We start from the raw sequence: 24,508 nt of genomic DNA, 5'->3' as shown, positions 1-24,508 counted from the left end.
ACAACAAAAAAAAAAAAAAAAAGAAAGAAATATGCACAACAATATTTGAATGACTGGTCAAGGAGTGAGATGACATGGCTTTTTTTGTACCTTTGCTTATATTTTTTTTTTAAGAATGACCTTTTGCCTTTGCATCAGTAAAGTTTAATGATGGCAGTTTAGCCAGAACAATATGAGTCAGGGTCCTTCCCCTATACTCAGCACTGGTAAAGCCACACGTAGAGTGCTGTGTCCAATTCTGGGTTCCCCAGATATGGATCTACTGAAGATAGTCCACTTAGAGGTCACAGAGATGATTAAGGGGAATGAAATACCACTCATTTGAGAGGTTGTGACTATTCAGCCTGGAGAAGTCCCAGGCTTAATTTCAACAGTGTATAAATATCTGAAGGGAGGTTGTAGAGATGAGGGAGCCACCTTCCTTTCAGTGGTGCCCAGTGGCAGAACAAGCTAGTGTGCACAAACTGAAACACAGGGTGTTCTATCTGAACATAAAGAAATGTTTTTACTGTGATTGTGGCCAAACACTGGCACAGGTTGCCTAGAAATGCTGTGAACATTATATACTTGGAGACACTCAGAATTTGCCTGGACCTGGTCCTACACAGTCTGCTGTAGGTAGCCCTTCTTGAGCAGAGGAAATAGGCAAGTTGACTTCTTGCATTCCCTTTCAACCTGAATCATTCTGTGATTCTGCTTCTGTGACTCAAATATCTCTTAATCATTTTGGAAAGTAACTGAAGTATATCCAAGTCCTCAAGACCAGCTTTGTCAAATATGGGACTTGCAAAAACAGAGAAGTGGGAAGAATGGCAAAAAGGGAACTGGGCACACAGGTCAATAGCACCATACTTTTGCAATTTCTGAGCTACATCCCACATGCCAGGTGTAAAGGCCTCTTGGGATCTCATGATGTTACAAGATCAGTGTTCGTGACCACAGCTTCTATAAGTTCACAGAATCACAGAATTGCAGGAATTAGAAGGAACCTCAAGACATCATCAAGTCCAATCCCTCTGCTAAAGCACCATACTCATCAATAGGTTGCACATGTAGGCATCCAGACAGGTCGTGAATATTTCCATGGGAGACTTCATGTCCTCTCTAGGCAATTTGTTCCAGTGCTCCATCACCCTTACTCTAAATAAGTTATTCTGCACATTAGTACAGAACTTCCTACCTTCAAGTTTTAGGACATTAGTCCTTGTCCTATCTCTGCACACCATTGAGAAGAGCCTGGCTTCAACCATTTGCTTCCTACCCCCTTTAGTTATTTATATACATTAATCAGATCCTCTCTGTCTTCTTTTCCCCAGGATGAACAGATCCAGGTTACTCATCAGGTTTCTTCTCTGCCCTGTCCATCCAGGTATGGTTGAATGGCAGCACAGCCTTCACATGTGACAGCCAGTCCTCCCAGCTTTGTATCATCAGCAGTGATCTGAAAGTCAAGTGATGCTACAAGCCACAAGTAGCTCCACACTTAGCCCAAAATAAATCTGTATGACCACTTAAGAGAATTTTCATCTGTGACAGTAGAAGCTTTTAAATAAGTCTTTGGGCTCAATTTTTTAAAGGGATTTATGGGTCTTTTAGATGATCAGACATGCTTACAATGGTCATAGTTAGAATAGTGCCTTGTGAAGTGCCTTGTGAAGTGCCTTGTGAAATTTGACTAAGTTGATATGTAAGCCTATGTGATCCATCGCATAGCGGTTATGGAAAGAGTGGGAGCAAAGAGTGGAAAGATTAGGAATCTGCATCCGATAGCACCAAAACAGAAAACTTGTCCTATGTGGATCCCACATGAAGTCAGGCTTCTCAATCTCTCTTACCACTTGCAGTACCTCTTTAAGACACAGCCGGTACCATTTGGCTGTTACTTATGGAGATATTTGAGATGCTGGGGACTTCAGTCTGACTGTCTTGCCACAAAGTTTACAGAATGGAAAGCTTGTGTGATTATGCATCATTCACAAACAAGACATTCCCAGCATCTTCAAGACTTTAAGGCTGGAGCTAGTACTACAAAATGCTGATCAGTATTTTGCAGCAGTACTTTGGTTGCTTTGACAATGCCAGTTGCGAGAGGCTGCATGTACTGAATTGGAGACCTAGGAGGTAAGGATGTATTTACAGCTGTGAAAACAGAAGCACCATCAATACAATGTGTCTAAGTACCAATCTGTTGCTATGGGAGTCTGAATTATTTTGAAATCCATACGAAAATATCTCAAGGAAACTTACTGTTGCAGCTACACAAACATAGCTTGTGATGAGATGTTTCAAAAAGGCTCTATATCAGGTTCTAAGTTTGAGCAGTCATATCAGTTCAGCTCCACCACAATAAGTGTAACTATCCTCTAAGAATGGATTGTTTGTTTGGGCTAAGAATGCCACTGAGACTGGCATAACTGCTGAATGGAAGCAGCTTTATAGCTAAGCAGGGTAAATACCCCAAAACCCCTATGTCTCCCAGGAACTTATGAAAATTGGATTTTAGGTTCCCAGGTTATTTTTTAGTGGATTTTAAATTCTTGTTCTGAATTCCTAGAACATAAATAATGATTCATCCACCAATAAGGAATAGATGCCACTAGCAGACTTAATATGACATATTCAGGACTTACAGTCCTGTGAGACATATCTCACAAGACTGCAAGACTTTCAGTTCCACTAGCAACAAATGCAGAAATATTTTATTCAAAGAATTCTGCAATACTGTTCAAAATCACTTTTATCTCAGTAGGTACAGTGTGGAACATTATCTTCAGATTCTTGCATGTATTCTTCCTGCTTTGGGAAAATTATGGGATGTTAATTCCCAGTATATGATTTTAAACTCGTATCAGTACTTCATGAAAAAAGTCTAAATTTTTTTTTAATTTACAATAAAAACAATTATGCCAATATGCTTTCCATTTAGAAAATCTGAAAAAAATTTAAATTATACTGAAGTAACAGTAAACACAGCATATTTATCCAGTAGTTTTAAATAAAATTTTCAACCCAGCAAGGCTAGCTACAAAGCATTTCTCTTCCTACAATGAGACTTTTAATTCAATTACGTACTCATAGGGGGAGAAAATGGTGTGTGTTCCAGACTGCAAACCCCATTGTCCACATGTGCATTCTCTGATCAAACAGATCTAATAATTCCTTGTTAAAGTCATCATTTCCCATTAGATGAGCAACTGTGGCTGGTAAAAGGTAATGGTTACAGTGTGTTACACAATTAACACAGTGTGAAATGAACTGAAATATGTGTTCTAAAGATGATTTTCAATGGAAATAGAGTACTTAGACACTATGTATTGAAAATACATATCCGAATGTGTGCTGTGATGAATGTTCTAACAAAATTGACTGTGCTTATTCACCACACATTCTACACATTACGATTACTGTGTTGTCTAAAGCATATCAAACGTTCTTTAGTGCTATGAAAGAGAAAACTTGCTTTAGAAGAAAATTACTTGAAGTTGTCTGGATATGGATAAATGACAGAAATGTTTTCAGGCTTTTTAATGGTTTCTGCCACAAAATGTAGTAAAAATTCAGATAATCACAAGGAATGAGATGTATAATAGACAGCCAGTTTAGTAGAATGAATTAAAAGAAAAAATTACATGCCTCTGAAAAAAAGTTAGCAAAACCATGAGTGAACAGTGTTTTCTACATGATGTGTGCCAAATTGTGCAAATATAACTCGAGTAGTCAGTGAACCACAATTCCAGTTGTTCATAGATACAGAAGTTGCAGCTTCTGTCTGTCATAATAAATAAAGAGAGCAGTCTGGTAGCAATTATCTGATCTGATAAAAAGTTCCATAAGTCCTTTCACATAGCAGAGCATTTTCACAACCTATATGCTAAATGCAACTCTGGAATTTAAGGCAGTGCAACCATTTAATATTTCACCTAAGCAAAGACACATTTCTAGAAATTGGCAGTGCCCTGTGAGATAAAGTTGCAAGTTCTATTGTTCAACTGCGTAAGTCTGTAGCTTTCTAAGAAGATTTATAGCCATTCTACATGGGCAACTGGTGACTGTAACACACCAGATCCATGCACGCTCCAAGCTACAGGAGATGGAGTTATCAGAGATTCCTGAGTGATTTAAATCAGATGGTACTTGACTGAATCCCTATTGAAAATCCTTTTTTCTCAAATAGATTTTTGGTATGACCCAGTGTGACTAACTCAGAGCACCAGTAATGTTAAAGTCTAAGTGGCAGCCTTTAATCCCATAGACAAATCCTGAAATACTATTGTTCTCAAGAGAGCAAATATCTATCCTTGAGACAGCCACACGGGTCTTTGGTGCTATAATACCTTGAGTTAGCAAGGTACGGAGATATTGTTAAGCATCTCAGAAAAGAATTTCAGAAGACAGACATATTCTGATATTCTGTAGTTGAGAGAATCCGGCTGAATTTGTAATATTGGCAGCAGTACTCTTCAGGATACCTTAGTGCTATAAAAACCAAGTTCACCTTCCAGTAGGGGTGAGATTAGGCCAATCAGCAATTAAATTACACAAAGTAGGGAAAGAAAAAGGAGAAAAAAAAATAGATACACATTCAAGCATATCTTTCTGAAACAACTTACTGACCAGGAAGACCTTTCAGATGAAAAGATGGAGAAAAGCTAGGAGAGTCTTAAAACCAAGGTTCTATCTATACTGTGTGATGAAGAACAGTACAGAAATTCTCCATCTAGCTACTGGTAAGTTTTATCTATTTTTCTGTCTTGTACTTACACTGGATTTCTTTTCCACATTCATTCTTTTGCTTTTCTCTTGAGTGTTGTTTTATTGTATACACCTGTGCTTGTCCCTGAGGCTCTTATTTTACAAGCCTACAAGGTATCATGTTTGATGACATCAATTCAGAGCATACTTATGAGATACTCCCTTTCTCCTAGCACTAGTGCATGGTAGTACTTAGATGGTTTTTAGATACTAGCCAATACCTCCATATCTGCTTTTCCCCCCTCCTTTTCTTCCCTTGCTTTCATTTTTATCATCCACAATACATGGGCCACTCTCTTTTTGTTTCCTGGAAGTGGGATGAAGTGGTGTTCAGTTTTCAGAATGAAAGAGATGAGACACAAAGTAATCTGCTGACTAGATCTTGCCTTTCAAGCACAGGAAAAAGTGATTAGACTGTCTCTTCCACCTAAAAGAAAAGATTCATTAATGTTAATTTACAAGACACATCATTATGCAACCTATAATGTCTTTGGGTTGTGCCAGTATTCACTAAAATCTGGACAGAAAATCCACTGATTCCAGTGTGAATACCACTACAGATTTCAGTGGGCTTGAAGTTAGTTATCACAAAAACAGATACGTTTGCATTTGAGACTACTCCAAAACTGAGTACTTCAAATCATGTCAGTGTTTTTATTTAAGCAAAGAATGGCAAGAAATACAGCCCAAAAACTGGTCCAAGGGGACAAGTGCAAATATTTTAGAAGAGTTGAATTTCTCACAGGGTATAAATGCAACTTTGAAACTGTGACCTTTGCAAAAATGATGCAACATAACATGCCCAAACAGTGAAATGCATGACCATGATACCTCACTCCAGAGTTAAAGATACACACAACAGAACAAACCAAATCTTAAATCAAGCACGCTGCACCCATTTGTGGTTGATGTTCAGCTAGGTTACTTCAATTGATTGGCAGACAGACAGAGTTTACAGCCAAATCTCTTATGAACAGCAATTTATTTTCAGTCCACAGAACTTCCAAGCTCTTTGTGATTCAGATTGTCCATAGATGATTTTTTTTCAATACACTAAGGGCATCTGATAGTTCAAACTTACAAAGAAAAGATTGCCAATAATGAGGTTCCTCAGTAGCTCTTTTCAGAAACTTCAAAACAATGACCTGTTATTGTAGATGAAGAACTGTTGTCATCTCTCAGCACAATGGCATTTCTTCAAGTGTAATATCTGCAACAAAGGACCTTACATAATTGTCTAGAATAGTGCAAAGGGGACAGAGGAAAGCATAAGGATTGCAGGACATGCAAAAACAGCAATGGGTAAGAAAATGAGACAAAACTATCTTATCTCCTTGAACAGTGGGAAGCAGCCTGAGTAAGAAAAAATCATACAGCTCAGGAGCTGATGCAGTGATACACAAAGACGTTGCTGGGAGGTCATTGTCTCCTCCCAGTGATAAAGACCTCAGAAATGTGAGGATCCACACTGTACTCTACTTAGACTGGTGGTTAACAGGATTTATAATAACAGAAATATAAATAATGTAAGAGTGGAAGGACCCACTTCTAACAGCATGTCTTCAGGAAATGAGCCAATTTATGCTGGTCGGGAGCAGCACTGCAAATAAACCCTGAGCATATTGACTATTCAGTAAACAAGTAAATAGAGAGTAAAACTGTCTTCCATTGCACTGCAAATGGTGTTTTCTCTGTTTAATTAAACTGTAGAGGTTAGATCTTCAGAAGGACATATACACCTTGAAGTCCATCAAGTTTGTTCCAGTGATCACTGAATCCAAATTTTCACAAAACAAAACTCCAGGACAATTGCAAACTCCTGCTTAAGTACTGACCACAAAGAACATTTAACATCTAATGTATACATAAGCCTGGCATATTTCTCATCTTGAATGACTGGAGGTTTTTAGTTTGGTAAGTTGTTTTATAGCGCATAGAGCAGAAAAGATGGGATTCAAAGTACTAGAAAATGCAATGACAGTAGGAAAGAGAGTCAGTAGGAGTACCAAACTCACTGCTGCTTTCTAGGCAAGTGTTGTAACGAGATGGTTCTTACAAAAAACATGAAGATGAACCTTGCGTATTTTAAAAGGGAAATCTTTGTTCAGTTCTTTGAAGGAAAGAAATGACCGAGGGTTAATTCAAAGTACATTGCAGCTCTCATGAGAACTGATTCAGAGAAAAAGATAATACTTAATGGTGGGAAAAAACAGGAGAGGAGAACAAGAAATGGAAAACTGCTCTCACCAGTCTGCAGAAACTAGCCTGTTGTTAAATGAAATCACTTCCTCTCTTTCAGTTCAGACTCCACAAATTGTTATTTGATTGTGCTTTTTGTTTGTTTGCATTTGTTGTTTTAAATTTTTTTTACAGCAATGATTGAACGAACTTTATGGACTATCTTGTGAGATAACCTTACCTCCCTCCAGACCAAAAACTGTGCAACTGCATCACCTCAGTGATGTTCTCACATTTAAACCTATCAAAAAGGTTTACCAGCACAGGAGAGTGTGTTATGGCTTATTTCCATAATGATATTTATTATTATAGAAGCGCTGGCAAAGATTTTCTCTGCATGCAAGTAACCACACAGACCTACACAACTGTTTCCACATGAAGCTGTTCCATATGTCATTGCAGACACTTTAGAAACAAACGGAAGTATACAGAGAGTTGATAATTAATAGTAAAATAGTGTAGGCAGTAGCTGTAGGTGAGTTTTGTCTTTTTTCATTTAAAAAAAATTAAAAATGAGGATCAAACTCAATTTAAAGCTAAATTACCTATCTTCAGTGATCAAAATTAAGTAATATTTGTAAGAGTTGAAATCCTTGTTTTGATGAAAATGTAAACATGTATCCTAGCTTTACACAGTTTCTCTTGAGCACATGGTACATGTTAAAATCTTCTTTTAAAAGGAAGCAAAAATCATTTCCCCAAAGTGAAAACTCATCCACACAGTGATTGCATTTGTAAAACACACATACAAATGGACCAGAGGTAAGGGTAACTTCTAATCCATTAGCAGCTCTCAGCAGAAATCTCCAAAAGACTACTACTCTTCTGTAGAACTTATTCATTTGTTAATGTGAACAAGAATTAGGCATTTATTAATTGTGGATAGTTCCAATAGAGACAGTTTTCTTCACTTTACACAAAAATCTACTTAAGGTTTGAAGTTGCTGACATTTTTCTTCCTACAAGAAGGCAAATGATGAAATTATCTCATTCCCTCAACATGTGGAAGTCACTGTTTCTGGTGAGTTTACTGTTTAGTCCCCAAATAATCATTTCTTTAAACTTGTGTGTCTGTAGTGTAAAGAGTAACTGTAAAAATGCCAGCTTGGTTATTCTAGAAACTTTAAGACCCCATCTGTGCCATTTTGCAGTGATTTACAGTATCATTAAAGACTATGAAGCGCTGATGTTGTAAGTTCGAAAGGGAAAAGAGGAGGAGAAGGATGCATTATTGAAAACCAAAATCATGTTGATAAATGGGAGGAATGGTCTGAAATCAATAACAGGAAATTCAATAGAGATAAGTGCAAAGTACTACACTTGGGGCTTGACAACACAAGTAGGTTAGTACAGCAAACTAAAACATGAGTTTGCAATACCCTTGCTGCTGCTGCATACTAACTTTTCGTGTTAACACTCCTACTAAGCACTAAGTATAGCTGTGTGATGCTATTTACTCCACATGTCGCACACAGCTTGCACTAGAGCACACCACAAGTATCCACAAGGGGAGCTGGCAAAGAGAAATTAGCATGCTGTATATTTGTATCCCAACCTACAGCAATTTACTGGTTTATATACTCATTTAGGCAGAAAAATCAAATGCAAATGCAAAGTATGGAGTTACAGGCTAGACAACATTACAGCATAAGCAAGATATAGTCAGCACAGAAAGCACAGCAAGCCATCAGTGATAAATTATGGAAAATAACCATGATATCTGTATTGCATACAACACAGTTGCTGACATGGAGTTAGAACCAGAAGATAATTTTTCATATTATGCTTTGCTCACTGTTGTTAAGAGTATCAGCAAGAATAGACAGTTTCTTTTGGGATTCCAAGCTTGAAAGATAAGGCAAGTTTTGGAGCAGCTGTAAGAATACAGTCAAATATCCTATAATGGGAATTTAAAAGAAATGAGACTTTACAAAATCTATGACTGCTGTCTGAGTCTGGCTTTCAAAAAAAATATAAAAGAATGCTTTGAAGGGAGTCTACTGTTTTTTTTCTTTTAGTCCATTAGGAATTGAAAGGAAATATATGTTCCATTTGCAAAGATGGAGATAGTCAACTACATTTGAAAAATGTTGAGGTGTTATCAGCCTGAGGGGTACATGAACAGGTCAACAAGAAGAACAGCAGGAAGAATACTTGGGCTTATTATTTTCATTTCTAACCTTGAAACATGACAGTTCTACAAAAAGGAATAAAGAGGAAGTGGGAGGAGGAGAGGAATAGAGAAAGAGAGGCAGAAAGGAAGAGATTAAGAGCAAAAGAAGGAGAAAGAAGAGAAAGAGAGAGGAAGGGATTTGAACAAGCTTCTAATGGGGAAGGGGCAGAAGAATATATGCTTGAGAAATACTGGCTAAGTTTTGAGACAGCTTACGTTCACAGAATGAGGAAACAAATATATTGGAGAGTTTACACAAACATCTTTCTGTGTGGTCTAAGCATTCTTACACCTTCTTGGCAGGAGCTCAGAATTAGCTTTGTAACTCCCTTTTCTCTATCTCTTGATATCTATAAAAACCACACTAGAATGTAGACCCTCCAGTGGCCTATATGTGATTTAAGCATATGTTTTGCAATTAGGTACAGGGCAGAAACATCTATTATTTCAAATGTAAGAGGAAGCTACCCTAATTTTCTACTTGATCAATCATGCTTCTGTTTTCAGCGTCTCTTCTAAGTTATCTTCCTCATCTTTGCATTATCACACTTACAATTGCAAATCATAATAAATAATTAAGTTTATGGTTACATATAAAATTGTGATTATTGGTGGTTTATGTGCCACCTGGTTATTCAGATAATATTTCCATCACAGTACTGTTTCTATACTATATATATATATTTGCAGTTTGCATGTTATAATGGGTTCAACAGATCTTATATACAGCTAATCTTAAAATAGAAGCCAATAGAATGTGTTGACAGTATTTCTCATTCAGACAGCAGATTGAAAAGCTCTTGAAGTGGAAGATGAAAAATCCATACCTGCTTAGATAAAGATGGAGAGTTTAGTTAAAGTATGCAAACAAAACAAAATAGAAGTTCTAAAAATTCACAAATTTGTAATGTTTAAGGATAAATGGTGATAACAAAGTTAATTGCCTTCTCTTGGCCACTAGCCATCAGATGTTTTAAGCCATATATGAAAAGCAAAGGGAACATAATATAAAGATTTTTTTGAAAACAATGTTAACAATATCTTGGGGAGAATGAGAGAAAGTAGAAAGAAGCCTACATGCTGGTGATTTCAACTATATGTTAGCTCGCTACATAGAAGCATACAAGAAATAGCTGGAAAATAAATGGAAATAGTGTATCTTTACTAGCAAGTGAGATTATTTTGTTGATTTGCTCTACCTCCAAGGAAATCGTTCTGCCTTTCAGTGATATTTAGAAACTCAGAGGCAACAAGTTTCTGTACTTCCCAGCCCTGCAAATATGGTGGTTTTTTTTATTATTTTTAAAGCCTACTGATGTCTTTACCTAAGGATTAATTAAGAGCACCAATACTGTTTGTTACTTTGCATTTCTAAATGAGTTAATGCAATCATCTCATTACTTCCACTTTAGTAAAATAAGTAGTTGTATCTCATCCATTCCGCTGTATATAATAAAGTAGTGCGGAGCACTATTTGCATGTAATCTAAAACAGGCAAAATGAACAAGAACGAAACAGTAGTGTAAGAAAAAACACAGACAAGTAATAAGGATAATAGACAAAGCAGAAATCAGTAAGTAGTGAACCATAAAACATTTCTCACCTCTGACATAGCAACAATCTAGAAATAGGTACAAGTAATTGTCTAATGAAGTTCATTAGGTGGTTCATATACCTGTGATGTTAAAAGTATATTGAAAATAGGCATAAAGAGGTAGAGCTGAAGACAATAGCATAAGCATCTGAAGACTGCTATTTCAAAACTCAAATGATGAAATAGAAAGAATACTGAAAAGCAGTATAATTAAGGCTTGTCATTTTTATAAGAATTAATAGTGGAAAGCTCATTAGAAGTCTTTTTTACAGTTTGAGACCTGAGAGTGACCACTGAAACTATGAAAATGGAGAAATTTATTAAAAAAGCATATGATGAGCAAATTTGTTTTTCAGAGTCCATCTAACATATTACATTAATCTGTAGATCTTAACTGCAGGAGACATTGAGGAAATGGAAGTTGTTCAAAAAGATGAACATGCATCTTTCAGAATGCTTAATTGTCAACTGTACAGGTAGTACTTATTAATTTATGCAATAAAACTGGGGAAAAATCGTAATTCCCATAAACAAAAGAAATGGATTTTTTTTGCCTCAGTATGAGGAAAAGTCTTCTGTCAGGGACATAAATACTTATATAGTCTGTAGTGAAATATTTAGAGACTTGCATGACACTTCTAAATCAATGTTAGAAAAATTAAGAAAATAATACTTGTTAAAGGGAGAGATTATGTAATAAAATGTTTTTTACTGTAATAGCTTTGATTGAAGAAATAGTGAATAATAAGACTCTGATATGCAGAGGGGATAGCATCATCCCATAATATGGGTAGAGTTACAGTCGGAAAGTACTCTTAGGAAAACAGTTCAAAGTTTACTTTTTGAAATGTCTAGTTTTCAAATCTTCATTGGTGTGTTTCACATTTATGACTTTTTTTGATCCCTCTAATTTCACACCAACAACAGAGAGGAGTTCATTTCACACATCACTAAAACTCTCCCTCATATCACTACCTCTACTTGCTGCAGGGCTGAAGTACTTTTTGAATAAACAGTAAACATCACTTATGCTGCAACTTCTAGAATCTTATCCTTAACATTTACCAGAGCACACACCTTATTCAGCAGTGGACCCACATTTTCCCTAATCTTCATTTTGCTATTGATATACTTAAAGAAATCTTGTTATCATTGACCTCCCTCACCAGATTTAATTCCAAGTGGGCCTTAACCTTCCTTGTTGCATCTCTGCACACTCTGACTTCTTCCCAAGTGGACAGACCTCTTTTCCACATTCTTTAGACTTTCTTCTTCCATTTGAGATTTTGCAAGAGCTCCTTACTCATCCATGTGGGTCTCCTTCCTAATTTGTCTGATTTCTTAATCCTAGGGATACCGAACTTGAGCCTGGAAGTAGTGATCAACAACCTCTTTTTTTGGGCCTCTTTACTTTTCAATGCTCTTACCCATGGCATGCCTTCAAGTAAGCCCTTGAATAAGTCACTGTTCACTTTCCTGAAGTCAAGGGTTGCAATTGTACTTATTGTTTCTTCCATGTAAGATCCTGAACTCCACTATCTCATGGTTGCTGTATCTGAGGCTGCTCCTGACCTTCTCATTCCCAACATGTCCTTCCTTGACTATAACAACAACAGGGTCCATCAGCACACTCTCCTCATTGGCTCCTCCACCACCTGCATTGAGACAATCATCTTCCATGCACTGAAGAAACCTTCTGGACAGTGTGTGTGTGGCAGTTATGCTTTTCCAGCAAATATCGGAGTTGTTGAAGTCCCCCATGAGAACCAGTGACTGTGAGCGTGAAGCTACATTCAACTATCTGTAGAAGGCCTAATCAGATTCCTCCTCCTGTTAAGGCAGCCTGCAGTAAGCACCCTCAACTGTGTCACTCAGATTACCCTACCTCTTATTTCGCTCCCATAAGTTCTCCACTAGTTTATCAGTGATCCCTAGGCAGAGCTCGATACTTTCCAGTTCTCTCACATAAAGATCATTTCCACCACCTCACCTCCTCATACCACATTGTATTTATAGCAGTTTGTAATATTCCTATAGAATACCAGGTTACAGCATGAGAGTCAGAGAATGCATGAGAATGCTGTGATTTAATCACAGTAACATGTACTCCACCTTAGAGCAGTATTGTCTAGGCCAGCATACACCAAAACATCACAAAACCTCCCTTCTGTTCTCCTATAGGTGGAGTTATAATATTTCTCGGTTCATCGTAAATAAGTACAATGAATTTCAACATTTTCTGGCATTATATTTTTTCACAAGGGAAATTTTAAAAGACAAGATTTTTTTAAAAATGTGAATGTACTAGTTTGTTTGCTATCCGTTCAAACCTGGGGAAAAAGGGAGAAAGGGATAATATGTTATGAGTCATTTCATGAGCAAAGAAGAAAGTGAATTTTCTGTTCTGTGCTGAAGTATTTTGATATAAATAACAAGCTAAAGTCTTTCAAGTTTTCATCACTGTATAGAAGTTTGATCTGAGACAAATGCAACCTCCTGTTTCTGGTATCCTAGACTTCTTGCCTTAAAAACATGGAAGATTATAAATAAGCCCTAATGTTGATCCACCCAAGGCAAGTTAAATATATTGCTCCTTGCCCAATTGTATGATCCATGTATTTTTGCAATGATTTGTTTCACTAATATACACATTTGCAAACACTTTATATTATTAAAAAAAGAAAAAAGAAAGAAGGAACAAAGCCACTATCCTCATTTTGTAAAAATCAATACCTTAACCTTCTTTAATCCTAAAAATATACCTTTAGAGCTATGCATCTTTATAATGTCTAGAATTGGTGACCTGTAGTAAGGCAAGATTTGCCTAGTCTAGCACTCCATTAAGGCATTGTTCATGTACTAGAACCAGATATCCATACGTACATTGTTTAACTGAATTAGAAATACTCATGCTCACTGAATTCCTTTTTCACCTATCAGAGACAAAAGCATTTTTTTTTGAAAGTTAAAAAACACAAAATATTTCCCGGAGAAACTGAATGAACTGCAATGTAATACTAGCAGATAAGTAACGCATTGTATGCTTTGATTTCAGATCCCTGTTTCACAACCAGATCATCAAAACAACTCTTCCAAGTTCAATCTCAAGAAAGCTTATCAGCAGTAGCAAATTCTTTTAAGGCTTAAGACTAAAAACTTTGTGACTGGCTATGAGAGAGGCAGATAAAGTATCAACTACCACAATTAGAAGAATCAAATCTATTGCTTGAAAAATAACTCTTTTGCGTCTTGGAGTTACTTGAAATCTATCTATCTATCTATATCTATGCAGTATATATATATGTATATAATTCATACACTTCATAGAATGCAAATACTTCATATATTCATGAACAGTATAAAAAAAATATAACAAAGTTGTACCAGTAGTAATCATTCACATTCACTCTTCAGGAATATAAACAAGAAACCACATATGTAATGTTCAATCATAATACAGGATGCTAATCATATTTAAAACTGGACATCTTTATACTATTAAATGTAAATTAGTACCCTATCTAACTAGATAGCAAAATTTTCATTGACTTCAATGGAGCCAAGATTTTACTCCTAGTCATAGAATGTATTACACTGTGGTATATATTCACAGCAGTTACTTTCCATACAGCACAAATGAGGAAACACTACTAGTAAAATCACAGTTCCTGTCAAAGAAAAAACAAATGAACTGTAGCCCAACATACACCTGAATGTAATCAGAATCTGGACTGTATGGCTTGGACATTTTCTTTCTCTAAATCTACACATGGTCCAGGACCACAAGGTTGTCTTTGGAAAGTCACATATAATGAAGAAATAATTCACACAGGCATATACGTTTGAAGGACCCAAAGCATTAATAATATGCAAGTCTCCTCTCCTACTTGTACATTATTAGGAAAATGTTTACTTGTCAAACATATTATTTATTCACTTTGTTTCATTCTCGTTTATGTTCTGCATGTTTCAGCAAGAGATGTCCACAACTGGATATTGTTTCAAACTTCTCACTTCTTGAAACATTAGTAGATTGTTTATTGGGACTTTGTAGAAGATGCTCATGATGTTGTGCACATTTGGAAGCTGACCCATCTCTGTATTCACAGCTTTGACAGAAGAGCACAGAACCTGGGGTAAGAGTGAGAGGGGGAAGGAAGCATTGCTAGGAAGGATAATTCTGACAGATAAGAGAAGAAATACTGAGTTCTTCCTTAGGCAGCCTTGTTTTAATCATGGCGTTGCTATAGTCACTTGTTAACCGGCTAGTAAGGGTAAAGTGTGCCAGTATACGCACAAAAATCCATAAAAGCTAGGAGTTTTTCATTCATATTAAGAAAATTCCCTTAATCCATATACAGGAATCTCTTCATTCCATAAAGAGAAATCAGTGCCTCAGAGGAGGCTAGAATTAAGGCAATTGCAGGCCTGAAAACAGTGTGGCATCATGTTTCCCCACTTCTAAACACTAATGACTCATTTCAAACAAATCCTAAATTTTGTAATTCATCTGAACGGGGTCTTCCACTCAAGTTATCAACACCCTTCATAGTAATGACATTTTCTTGCTAAGAATCGGGCCTGAGAAGTTTTTATATATTCTCCATATATGTCTACAAGTATTTACACATACTCTTATGCACACACGTATATATACACACACAAACATGCCCACACGCAAATTTATAAATATATGTACATATGCAAAGAGGCAAGATTGAAAACCATGTCAGATTTGGAATGTTACCCACTTTTCCAAATCATTTAAACTACCATCTACACAGTACATATTGAAACTCAACTTTAAGATTTCTTTTATTTTTATGTACAGCTCATTTTTTTGTTTGGAAATAAAATATCTAAGTACAGACAGACTGTAATGTTTATATGTATAGCTTTCAACAATACTTTAGCTGAATAAATGCTTTGTACATAGTTCTGTCTTTTAATGAGTTTACAGCTACATTGATAAAATGGATTCCTCATTTCCTTGATTGTTTTTAACCAATAACAAGCAGAGAGACAATTACAAGTTAATATTAATAAGCAGCTCAAATAACACTGGTTAAATTATGTACAATACAAACCATTCATACAAATCAAGACTAGGATATTGAATTTGTTACAATATTTTGTAATAAAGATAAGACAGCCACTTATAACTTACATGTCCTTCACGAGGCATTTTCCTTTCTAAAGATCATTGGGAGGATTTTAAAATAGCTTTGCTGGACTAAACTCAACCAGGTTTAAAGAATCAGAGCTTAAAGAGTCAGAGAAACATAAAACCAGAATGTCTGCCCACATGTAAATTCCAAATGTTTGCCCATCTTTACTGGTAACAGGCTCACTCCATGGAAAAAGAGCCACCTAACACCACCTTGAATGTGCCTACTGTATGCTGGAAAAAAGTCACTATGCTTTGCTGTGTTCATATAGCAAGGAATACTGAACTCTAGACACACATTTTTTCCCCACTTTAACAAGTATTTAGTCCTACGGTATTATTTACTGGTACAGCTACTCCAAGCAGTAGAATGCATGAGTTGGGATTATTCGTATATACTCAAAGGACTTTCAAAGAGATTTCCACCACAGTCTGTGTAAGAAACTGTTCTCTGTCTAGTTAATCCATTTTGCTTGATGATAGTTTATCCCAAAACTTTAGTTATCAGACAATGAAAATCTCTCTTAACAGGAATCTCAATAGATATGAGCTGAAGAGTGTGTGTCTCTGTGTTTATGATTTTATTTCAAATCCATAGTGATTTACAACTAGATTGATACATGGTGCTGATTGGGCAAAAATTACATTAGATTGTTTTCCACTAACATATTTGCAGCCATATGACATCAGCAGCAGGTAGACACATTCCAGGCAATAGATGTGGCTTTCCTCCTTGAGGTTACAGCCCTGTCATACGAATTCTTTTATTCCCCAGGCTTCAGTCTCAGACATGTGTTTATCCTCACCCTGAGGGGAAGTAGGGTGTGTCACTGTGGTAGTTGTAATCAGGACACACCTTCTGTACTAGTTTATAATCTGTACTATAAAAGGAAATGTAAATACAGATTACTTTAAAGGGCTTGGAGCAGAGCCATGACACGTGGCTCTGGGTCTGCTCCTGATAACAGGTTTTTGAAGGGTCATAGTTGCAGAGTGTGTTCTTGGTAGCCTTGTCAACCTTTTCGTACTCGATTCGACAGTTAAAGGACTTGGAATCTTTGGCATCAATCACTGTCTGTTGTGCCAAGTCAAATTCCACTATTTTTGTAGGGGGCACTAGGCTCACAGATACATTCCCTTGACCTGTGGAGTTATGCCTGAAGTAAACGCTAAACGTCCCATTGCCATGGTCAACGATTTTCCCTGTTATTAACAGATTTAGCTTCACAGTCTTGATGTTGGAATGAAAATCGCCCCAGCCAAACATTTTCTTAAATTTCCCAGTCTTGACAATAGGCCGTCTCTTTGCCCTGGGCCGAGGCTCTTGTAGGTCTGTGGAGTTCCTCAGCCAGTCCCAGAGATCTTGCTCAGTATAAGTTTCTGGGGCATCATATCGCAGGTCCAAATCTGTATCGTTCTCCTTTCCACGAAAAGTCTGTGACAGCAGTCGGCTGATGGACAAGTCTTTGCTACTTTCTGTCCATATGTGCTTTAGTGTGGATTTGGAGCTTCCTGATTTGAGGAGTTCTGATTTACCTCCATTTGTTAAATTTGCACAGGTAACCTGAAAAAGAATGAACAAAAAAAAAAGAAAGAAGACATTGAGATATATAATACAAAACCCACTGTTTCCACCTGAGAAAATGAGCAGATTTCAAAATCATAAAGAACTATTTTGGGGGAGAAAAAACTACATTTTCTGTACTCAAATAGAACAAGACAGAACTGTCTATTTTCCTCTTCTTTCCAAGTAGTTGTTATTTAATTCTCTTTCATCAATCTTTTGCCTTCAGAATTAATTCTGACCATTCATTTAATTCTTCAGCATACAAGCTACCTCTTCATGACGCCTGTAATTGATGAGTAAAGAATGAAATGTGCAAAAACTAAGGTACACAGCTGTGCCATCCTGCTTTCAGTGACAATTTCTAACCTCAGAGTGAAGTACTTTTGTTTTAATGTTTTCTCCTCACAGTAGCTGTGTTTTCCCCTATCTGAGGCACACTCATTTATCTTTACTGCCCCTTGAGTTCACTGTTAGGGTGTTGTCTTGATGATGCCAATCTGACCATGCTCAAAGTCCATGTCACTATAAATCCAACAATAGCAACCTAATTTCCCTACTCCTTTTGTAAAAAAGACATTTGTCTGCAGTCCAGACTAAGACCTTCAGTAACAACTACAGTATAAATAATAGAATAATGTAAGTTTCAATGAGTTTCTTCAACAGCAATAAACCAACTGTGAGTTATACCCCAATTAATGCAAGAGGAGTCACGCTCTTTTGCTCCCTTTCTAGATCAGCTACTGATTTGCCTTGTCTGTATGAAGTTTGACATGTATTTCTCCCTTCCTCACTTCTGTTTCTTCACACCTTTCTCCATGAACCAGAGTGGTCTGTGCAAGACAGAGAGTCATTTGTTCAATTTCAAGAAAAAATATGGCCACTTATCTGAAAGTAATAATTTTAAAAAATCATACAAAGCACATTTAATTTTTTTTTTTTTTTAAAGAGAGAGAGAGGGAGAAAGAAAACTTTGGACCGTGTTCCTAAAGATCATAAATTTCAGAGATAGGTTTTCACAGAATTCACTCTCAGAGCATTTTTTTCTTATTTATTTTCTCTTTAACTGTGTGGAAAACCAAGAACAGATGCAGCCTCACAGCTGTCTAACAGCAGTGATGGAGAGCAGGAAGGGCTGGAATTAGCAGAGGACAGCAAGAAAACAGGATGCATCTACAACACCCTTAGACTCATTTCTTTAAAAACTTAGACCAGGTGCACTACCACATTTTTTTAGTATTTGAACTGACGTGAAGAAGCCATTGAGCTTCTTATTTCCCTTTTCATTACTCATTCTGAAAATGCCTGGTTTATAACTCTGTGTTCCAGCACTGAGTTACATTTGCTTTCATATTTTCAGTTACATCTTTCTTTTCACTTAAAATAGAATAGCGTATATTCCCAACTAAGGAAATATATTGAAAATTAGCTAATATTTAAGCCATGACCTCTCTCTACTGGTATAACTAGAGGTATATGAAATGGACAATATCTATCACAGCTTGACTTTTTCATTTCCTAACAATCATGGAATCGAAAATGCTTTCATTAGCTTAAATACACTTTCAAGGCCAGTTGAAGACATATACATAAAAGCAGACTAAGTAGTCTTAGTATCCTCGGATAGGAGGTATGTCCACAGCCTTTACAGTAAACAAATAGGTAAACTGTTCTGTCACATCCCACACTACAGCTTCTCAGTGCAATTCCAGTGAGAGGAGTCAGTAGAAGTAATAGCTAAAATATGGGTTTTATTTAAGACCTTGCCAAAGGGATGACTTTTTCCTCTTTTGAAATGAAAGAAGGATAAACAGCCTAGCATTTTGATAGCCACTTTCTAGCTGCATCTTAGAATCAACACAGCGAGCCAGGAGAGAAGCTGTAATGAAATGCACTGATGGTGCACTGGTTAATGAAGCAGCAATGAAAATGTCACAGGGAGAGCGAACGATACTCAAAATATAATTTTGCAGTGGCATATGGGGAAGGCGTGCAAAATAAGGGAAGATATGTGGCTAAAAGGAAAAATGTGCCTGTCCAGCATGAATCTGTCAACCTGTTATGAATCTAAGCAGTTAGTTAGGAGAGCTAGTCTACCTACAATCTGTAGGTAGGACACAGCTTATCACCACTATATTTTTCTTCCCTCAGAGCTTGCTTTTCCTTTGTTTTTCTTTCTGCCTCCAATAATTCATATTTCATAGGATTATGCAGCGAGTTCCACGTAACAAGATGTAAAGGAATAAAAACCATTTAAAAATAAGGTCTTTTTTCTGTCTCTCTGAACAACAGAGAAGCAAGGCTTTTTTTTTTTTATATAATTGCTGACTGTTCCAATACAAGTACATTTTTGAAAGCCAGTATATTTCATGGAAATGAATGATTCAAATCCTATGTATGTTCAATAGCTTCATACTTGACCTAATAAATACAACTGATTGTTACTGTCATTGATTTAGTAACGTCTCAAAGGTTCTGGTCATGCAGTTAGCCCTGAGACCTCTGCAATTTTCGTTGTGGGTAACTGACTACATTCATGACGAAAGGCCTGAATCTGCCCTCCCTAGTCAAGTGTTTGTGTGAGTACTCGAGAAACAACCCACAATTGTTAATAAAAAAGCTCTAGAATTCATAGCTCTTCACTAACATTTTCCAGCCAAGTGCTTTTTCATGTACTGTTAGTGCACTATGTGCTATGGAAAGCAGCTAAATTTATCCTCAGAGACTTGCACACCCAATAATACAGAGCACTTCTGTGTAATAGAATTTCTGCAAGTGCAGCAGTTATTTTCACATGAACTAATCCACAATTTTCTTCTGTCTCTCTTCTTTCCAACCGTAAGTCTGAAATAATACAGGAAAGATCATAAAATCCATGTGATTTTGCACTTAGCATTGTGAAAACCAGCTTACTGAAACACAGACTCATTTTACCAAAACCTGAAAAAAGATTCAATTTAAAATGTCTAATTGAAGGTTAAACCCCAGAGTAGCCAAAATTCCATCCTGGCTTTTTTCCTTCTTCTTTGACTATATGTGCATATAATCCAGAAATATGTGTACAGTCCCTTAACAAGTAATTCAACATAAAACGAGTTGCCTTCTCTTCCAAAACTACAGCCACTCACAGTCTGCAATGCATTCCCCTTCATTATTTGTCTTTTTTTCAGTAACAAATTTCAGTAAGAATTCACTGGGACTATTGAAGCCTATACAGTAGGGGAGAGAATGAGCATTTTTCTCTATATTTACATTATAAAAATTTATAGGGATGACTGGAACAGATTTATGTCTACTTCACTCTACAGAAATAAGATCTATTTCAGCTTCTGTTGGCTGAAGTGATCAGGGTCCAGGCTTGTTTTTTATTGTATGTATATACAGAGCTTTCTATGATAGCCAGTCTTCACTGGTAGCTTAAGCTTTATTCTAATGGAGGAACAGTAGAGTATACAAGAAACAACAAAAAGTTTTGCCAAGTACAGTGCAATACATCAATGTTGCAAAAGGGCTGAGGAGATGAATTTCCTGTGACTACATAGCTAGAAGTGAATAATTATGATGTCAGTAGTGTCTGTATAGAACAATAGTAAGGAGAAAAAAGATTTAGGAAAGCTTAGCCATTACGACAAATGTTACTGGAAAAGCAGCTCAGTAAGTATAACAAATTGACCTTTGCTTCCAGTCTTGTATCTTTAATGGAAAATACGACTTTCCACTACCTAGTAAAGCTTACTGATATCAAAAAGGTACAGGGAGCAGACTGCCTGGAACCTTTTTCAATGAATAATGACAAACAGCTATTCCATTTCTTCCTATGTTTTTAGGCAGAAATATAGACAGTGGTTTCCCTGGACACAATACATCAAAACACAATTAATAAAATACATAGGAACTGATCTGTAATGCAGTTTTTGCTCCATTAAAACAGAATTTTCTATTCATTCTATATCCTTCTTTCTAACGATGAAGAAATTCTCATGATGACGTTTAGCTTCATTAATGTGTTTTAGTGAATATCTGCAGTTCATTTAGGACTTCCTAAGGGATAGGTAGAATTTGTCTCAAAAACCTTGGAGTCCTCTTTAAGACACTGAACTCTGAATGCTTAGTCAGATCAAATCTGAACGTTTGAAACAAAGAAAACAAAGTTGGAAAATTATGTCAGGAAGTCATCAGGGTCTCAAGTGGTGATTTAGGCTCTATTCTCATCTCAGGGCAAAATTAACCATAGTAGTATTAATATTAAGATTAATAAATTTGAGATTTAAAGAGTCATTCAAAGAGATACACAGTGTGTCTTGATTTCTCACTTTTCTCTAATACAGTTCATTACCTATAATTACAGTATTGGCTCAGAAATTATGTATTTGTTTCTCTGAATATATGACTACTTGAGGGCAAATGAAAATGTAAACAACAATCTAATACTCAAGGTAGAAAATCTCTCTCTTCAGGTAAACAACTAATCAAAACTGAAATCATTTTTGTTGGCATAGCTCTGTAACAATTTGGCAGCACTGTTTGTATACTCTCTGTACACAAGAACTTAGAACTTCTTTCCTCTGTCAAATATCCCAGCTGATAGAACAGTACTGTTGGACATAACTGTAAGGTAGACTCAGTGAAGGAATTGTGGCTGCTGTAAATTGATATGTGAGAAGAGGGCAAATACAGAAAATCTCCCAAGTTTCTACCTCACATAAGAAGAAATCTGTGTGTCAAACTTAGAAAACATCTTTCTGTTTGTCCAGCAAAAAATAAGTATTTGGATTTTTTTTCTTTTTAAATCAAAGCATGCAAATTCAGATGAATTTGACAAATGAGATAACAAATCCTAATTTACTCAAATGAGAGCACAAAAATGGTTATGCGGGATCAAACCAAAAACTCAGAAAGGTTTCTGGCCTCCAACAGCAGCTGGAGGCCATTTATAAATATGTTCAACAGAGGTCCTTGCACAGAGCCCCAGAGAATTCCATCGGTGATCTTCTTTCATTACTTATCATTTTAAATGAAGCACCTGAAGTTTTCAATATTATGTAAAATAGTCATTTGGGATCATTCACTTCACTTATGTGTAAAAAAAATATTTATGTTGCACAGAAACCATAGGGAAAGTAAAATTTTTTTGTTGTCTTTTAGCTGTGAAATAGAATTTAACATATGCTGCAGTCCTTTTGTAGATTTTGTTTCATTAAGATTTGCTTTGTGCTGTTCAAATTCTTGTTTTAATTTTTAAGCTATACTGTTTGTTCCAAATGGCTTTTATTTGAAGGAAAATTTGAGCTTTTTAAATATTTTGCACAATAGAGATTATCCAAGACCAGCAGCTGATATGAATTCAGTGAAATTTAATAGAAATTTAAATTAGAGTGCTTGTATCAGTTGATATCTGATTTGGACCTGACTAAGAATCAAAGGGTAGTTAGAAAATTCATATCCACAGAAAGATGAGGGCTCTGATATATCAATAGGTAGACTTCTTTATTTAGGTGTATTACAATTCTTTGTAATTGTATTGTTGATTATAAACACAATGTTAGTAGCCTATTATATGTAAGTATGAAGACTAGTTAGTTTCAAATAATTTTCTGAAAATGCAAAGATGATACAACATATTCAGAGGTAGGTTTCCAGTAAGAATATTTTAGAATTACACATCAAATTTTGTTTTAATCTTATTTACTATCCTTTGAATTTATATTGCCTGTGGCTGTTGCCACAAGCTCTGTGAATGTTAAGAAACAGACTGAAGAAGGAAAGTGGAAGACTGCCACCGCCTTTTAAAAAGGAGTCAGAACATATCCTGTGTCAGTCCAGTTTATGATTTAGAGTGAGAATCATCTCACTCACCACCTCACTTGCACGGGATTTAGGTGGTAGATACAAACAACTCTTCTAGGCTTATTCCACAACTAATAACGTGAGAAACAGAATGAACTATCTCAATTAGCTATTGATGGACCTTCAAGGACTGAATAAATGCTCATCATCTTGTACTCCTACAGTGCCTATCACTTATGAAATTGCCATTGAGAGAATACTGTGGAGGGAGCACAAATATTGCAGGTTAGAAGCTGGACAAGTTTGCTCTATCAAAACCCTTTCCACGGGTGTGACTACAATCACACCAAAGTCTACCGTACCCAATACTGTAAGTGCGCTGAAGCTAGTGCTGTGTTATTTGTACAAGTAGTGTAGTCTTAGAATCATAGAGCCACAGTATAATATAATTGTTTGGATCAGAAGGGATCGCATGGATCCCTTGCCATGGTCAGAGATACCTCCACTACCATCTTCCTCCTATCTACACTGGGCTTGAACACTTCTATTATTCCACTTGAATACTTTCTAGTATTGCTCATACTTTTGGATCTAGGAAATTTCCTACAGAGGGCTTTCCTTTTGACGAGAGTATAGCTTTGTACTATTTTGTTATCTTTGGGATTTTATTTGATCTTTGATCATACAAATCATTTTCACAGGTGTTTATAGTCTGAAAAATAACCTTCCTTGAGCCTGTTTTGTTAACTAGTGATTAGAATAAATGCTTAATACCTGGGCGTTCAAAGAGTGCTTAGCCTTCTAAAGAGAGATATAGGCACTCAAAATCAATCAGACAGACTATGTTTATGGGGATATTTCTTCTAGCAACACTGCTCTGACACATTTTTCTTTCTCAATTTTCTCTGCTTTGCCCTACCCAAGTATTGTCTCTCAGCTGTAGCAGCAAAGCTCTTTGGAAATTCCTTGTAATGATTTTCTTTTTCCTTTCACAAACTACCAGAGTGGAAAAATGACTTGAAGTTAAACACCCAGACTCCTCTAAGTACCTGGAAAAAGCTGGGCACTTTGAACCAGGAATCAAAACCACAGATCCATACCAGAAATTCATGAGATATCAGCTCTAAGAAACATTCTCCCTTTATCTAGAAAGCAGAGGCAAAAAAGGAACTGCTGTCTCTACTGCCTTTCAGAAAAGGATCTCATTGTTTTCTTCAAAAAGTATCTCCTGAA

At 36.3% G+C, this 24,508-nt stretch overlaps 1 protein-coding gene across 1 annotated transcript in view; it reads right to left on the bottom strand.

Annotated features, from left to right (window-relative positions):
* Positions 1–14,152: 14,152 nt before the first annotated feature.
* The window catches only part of NXPH1 (neurexophilin 1), a 125,263-nt gene continuing 114,907 nt past the window's right edge, over positions 14,153–24,508 (bottom strand). The window contains exon 2 of the mRNA XM_003207099.3: positions 14,153–17,488. Coding sequence (XP_003207147.2) covers positions 16,727–17,488 — 762 coding nt within the window. The 3' untranslated portion in view covers positions 14,153–16,726. The remainder of the gene's footprint in view (positions 17,489–24,508) is intronic.

The sequence above is a fragment of the Meleagris gallopavo genome, chromosome 6 (assembly GCF_000146605.3).
Source record: "Meleagris gallopavo isolate NT-WF06-2002-E0010 breed Aviagen turkey brand Nicholas breeding stock chromosome 6, Turkey_5.1, whole genome shotgun sequence".
Taxonomy (NCBI): domain Eukaryota; kingdom Metazoa; phylum Chordata; class Aves; order Galliformes; family Phasianidae; genus Meleagris; species Meleagris gallopavo.
Note: the sequence above shows the minus strand (reverse complement) of the source record. Positions and strands in the feature narration are given on the sequence as shown.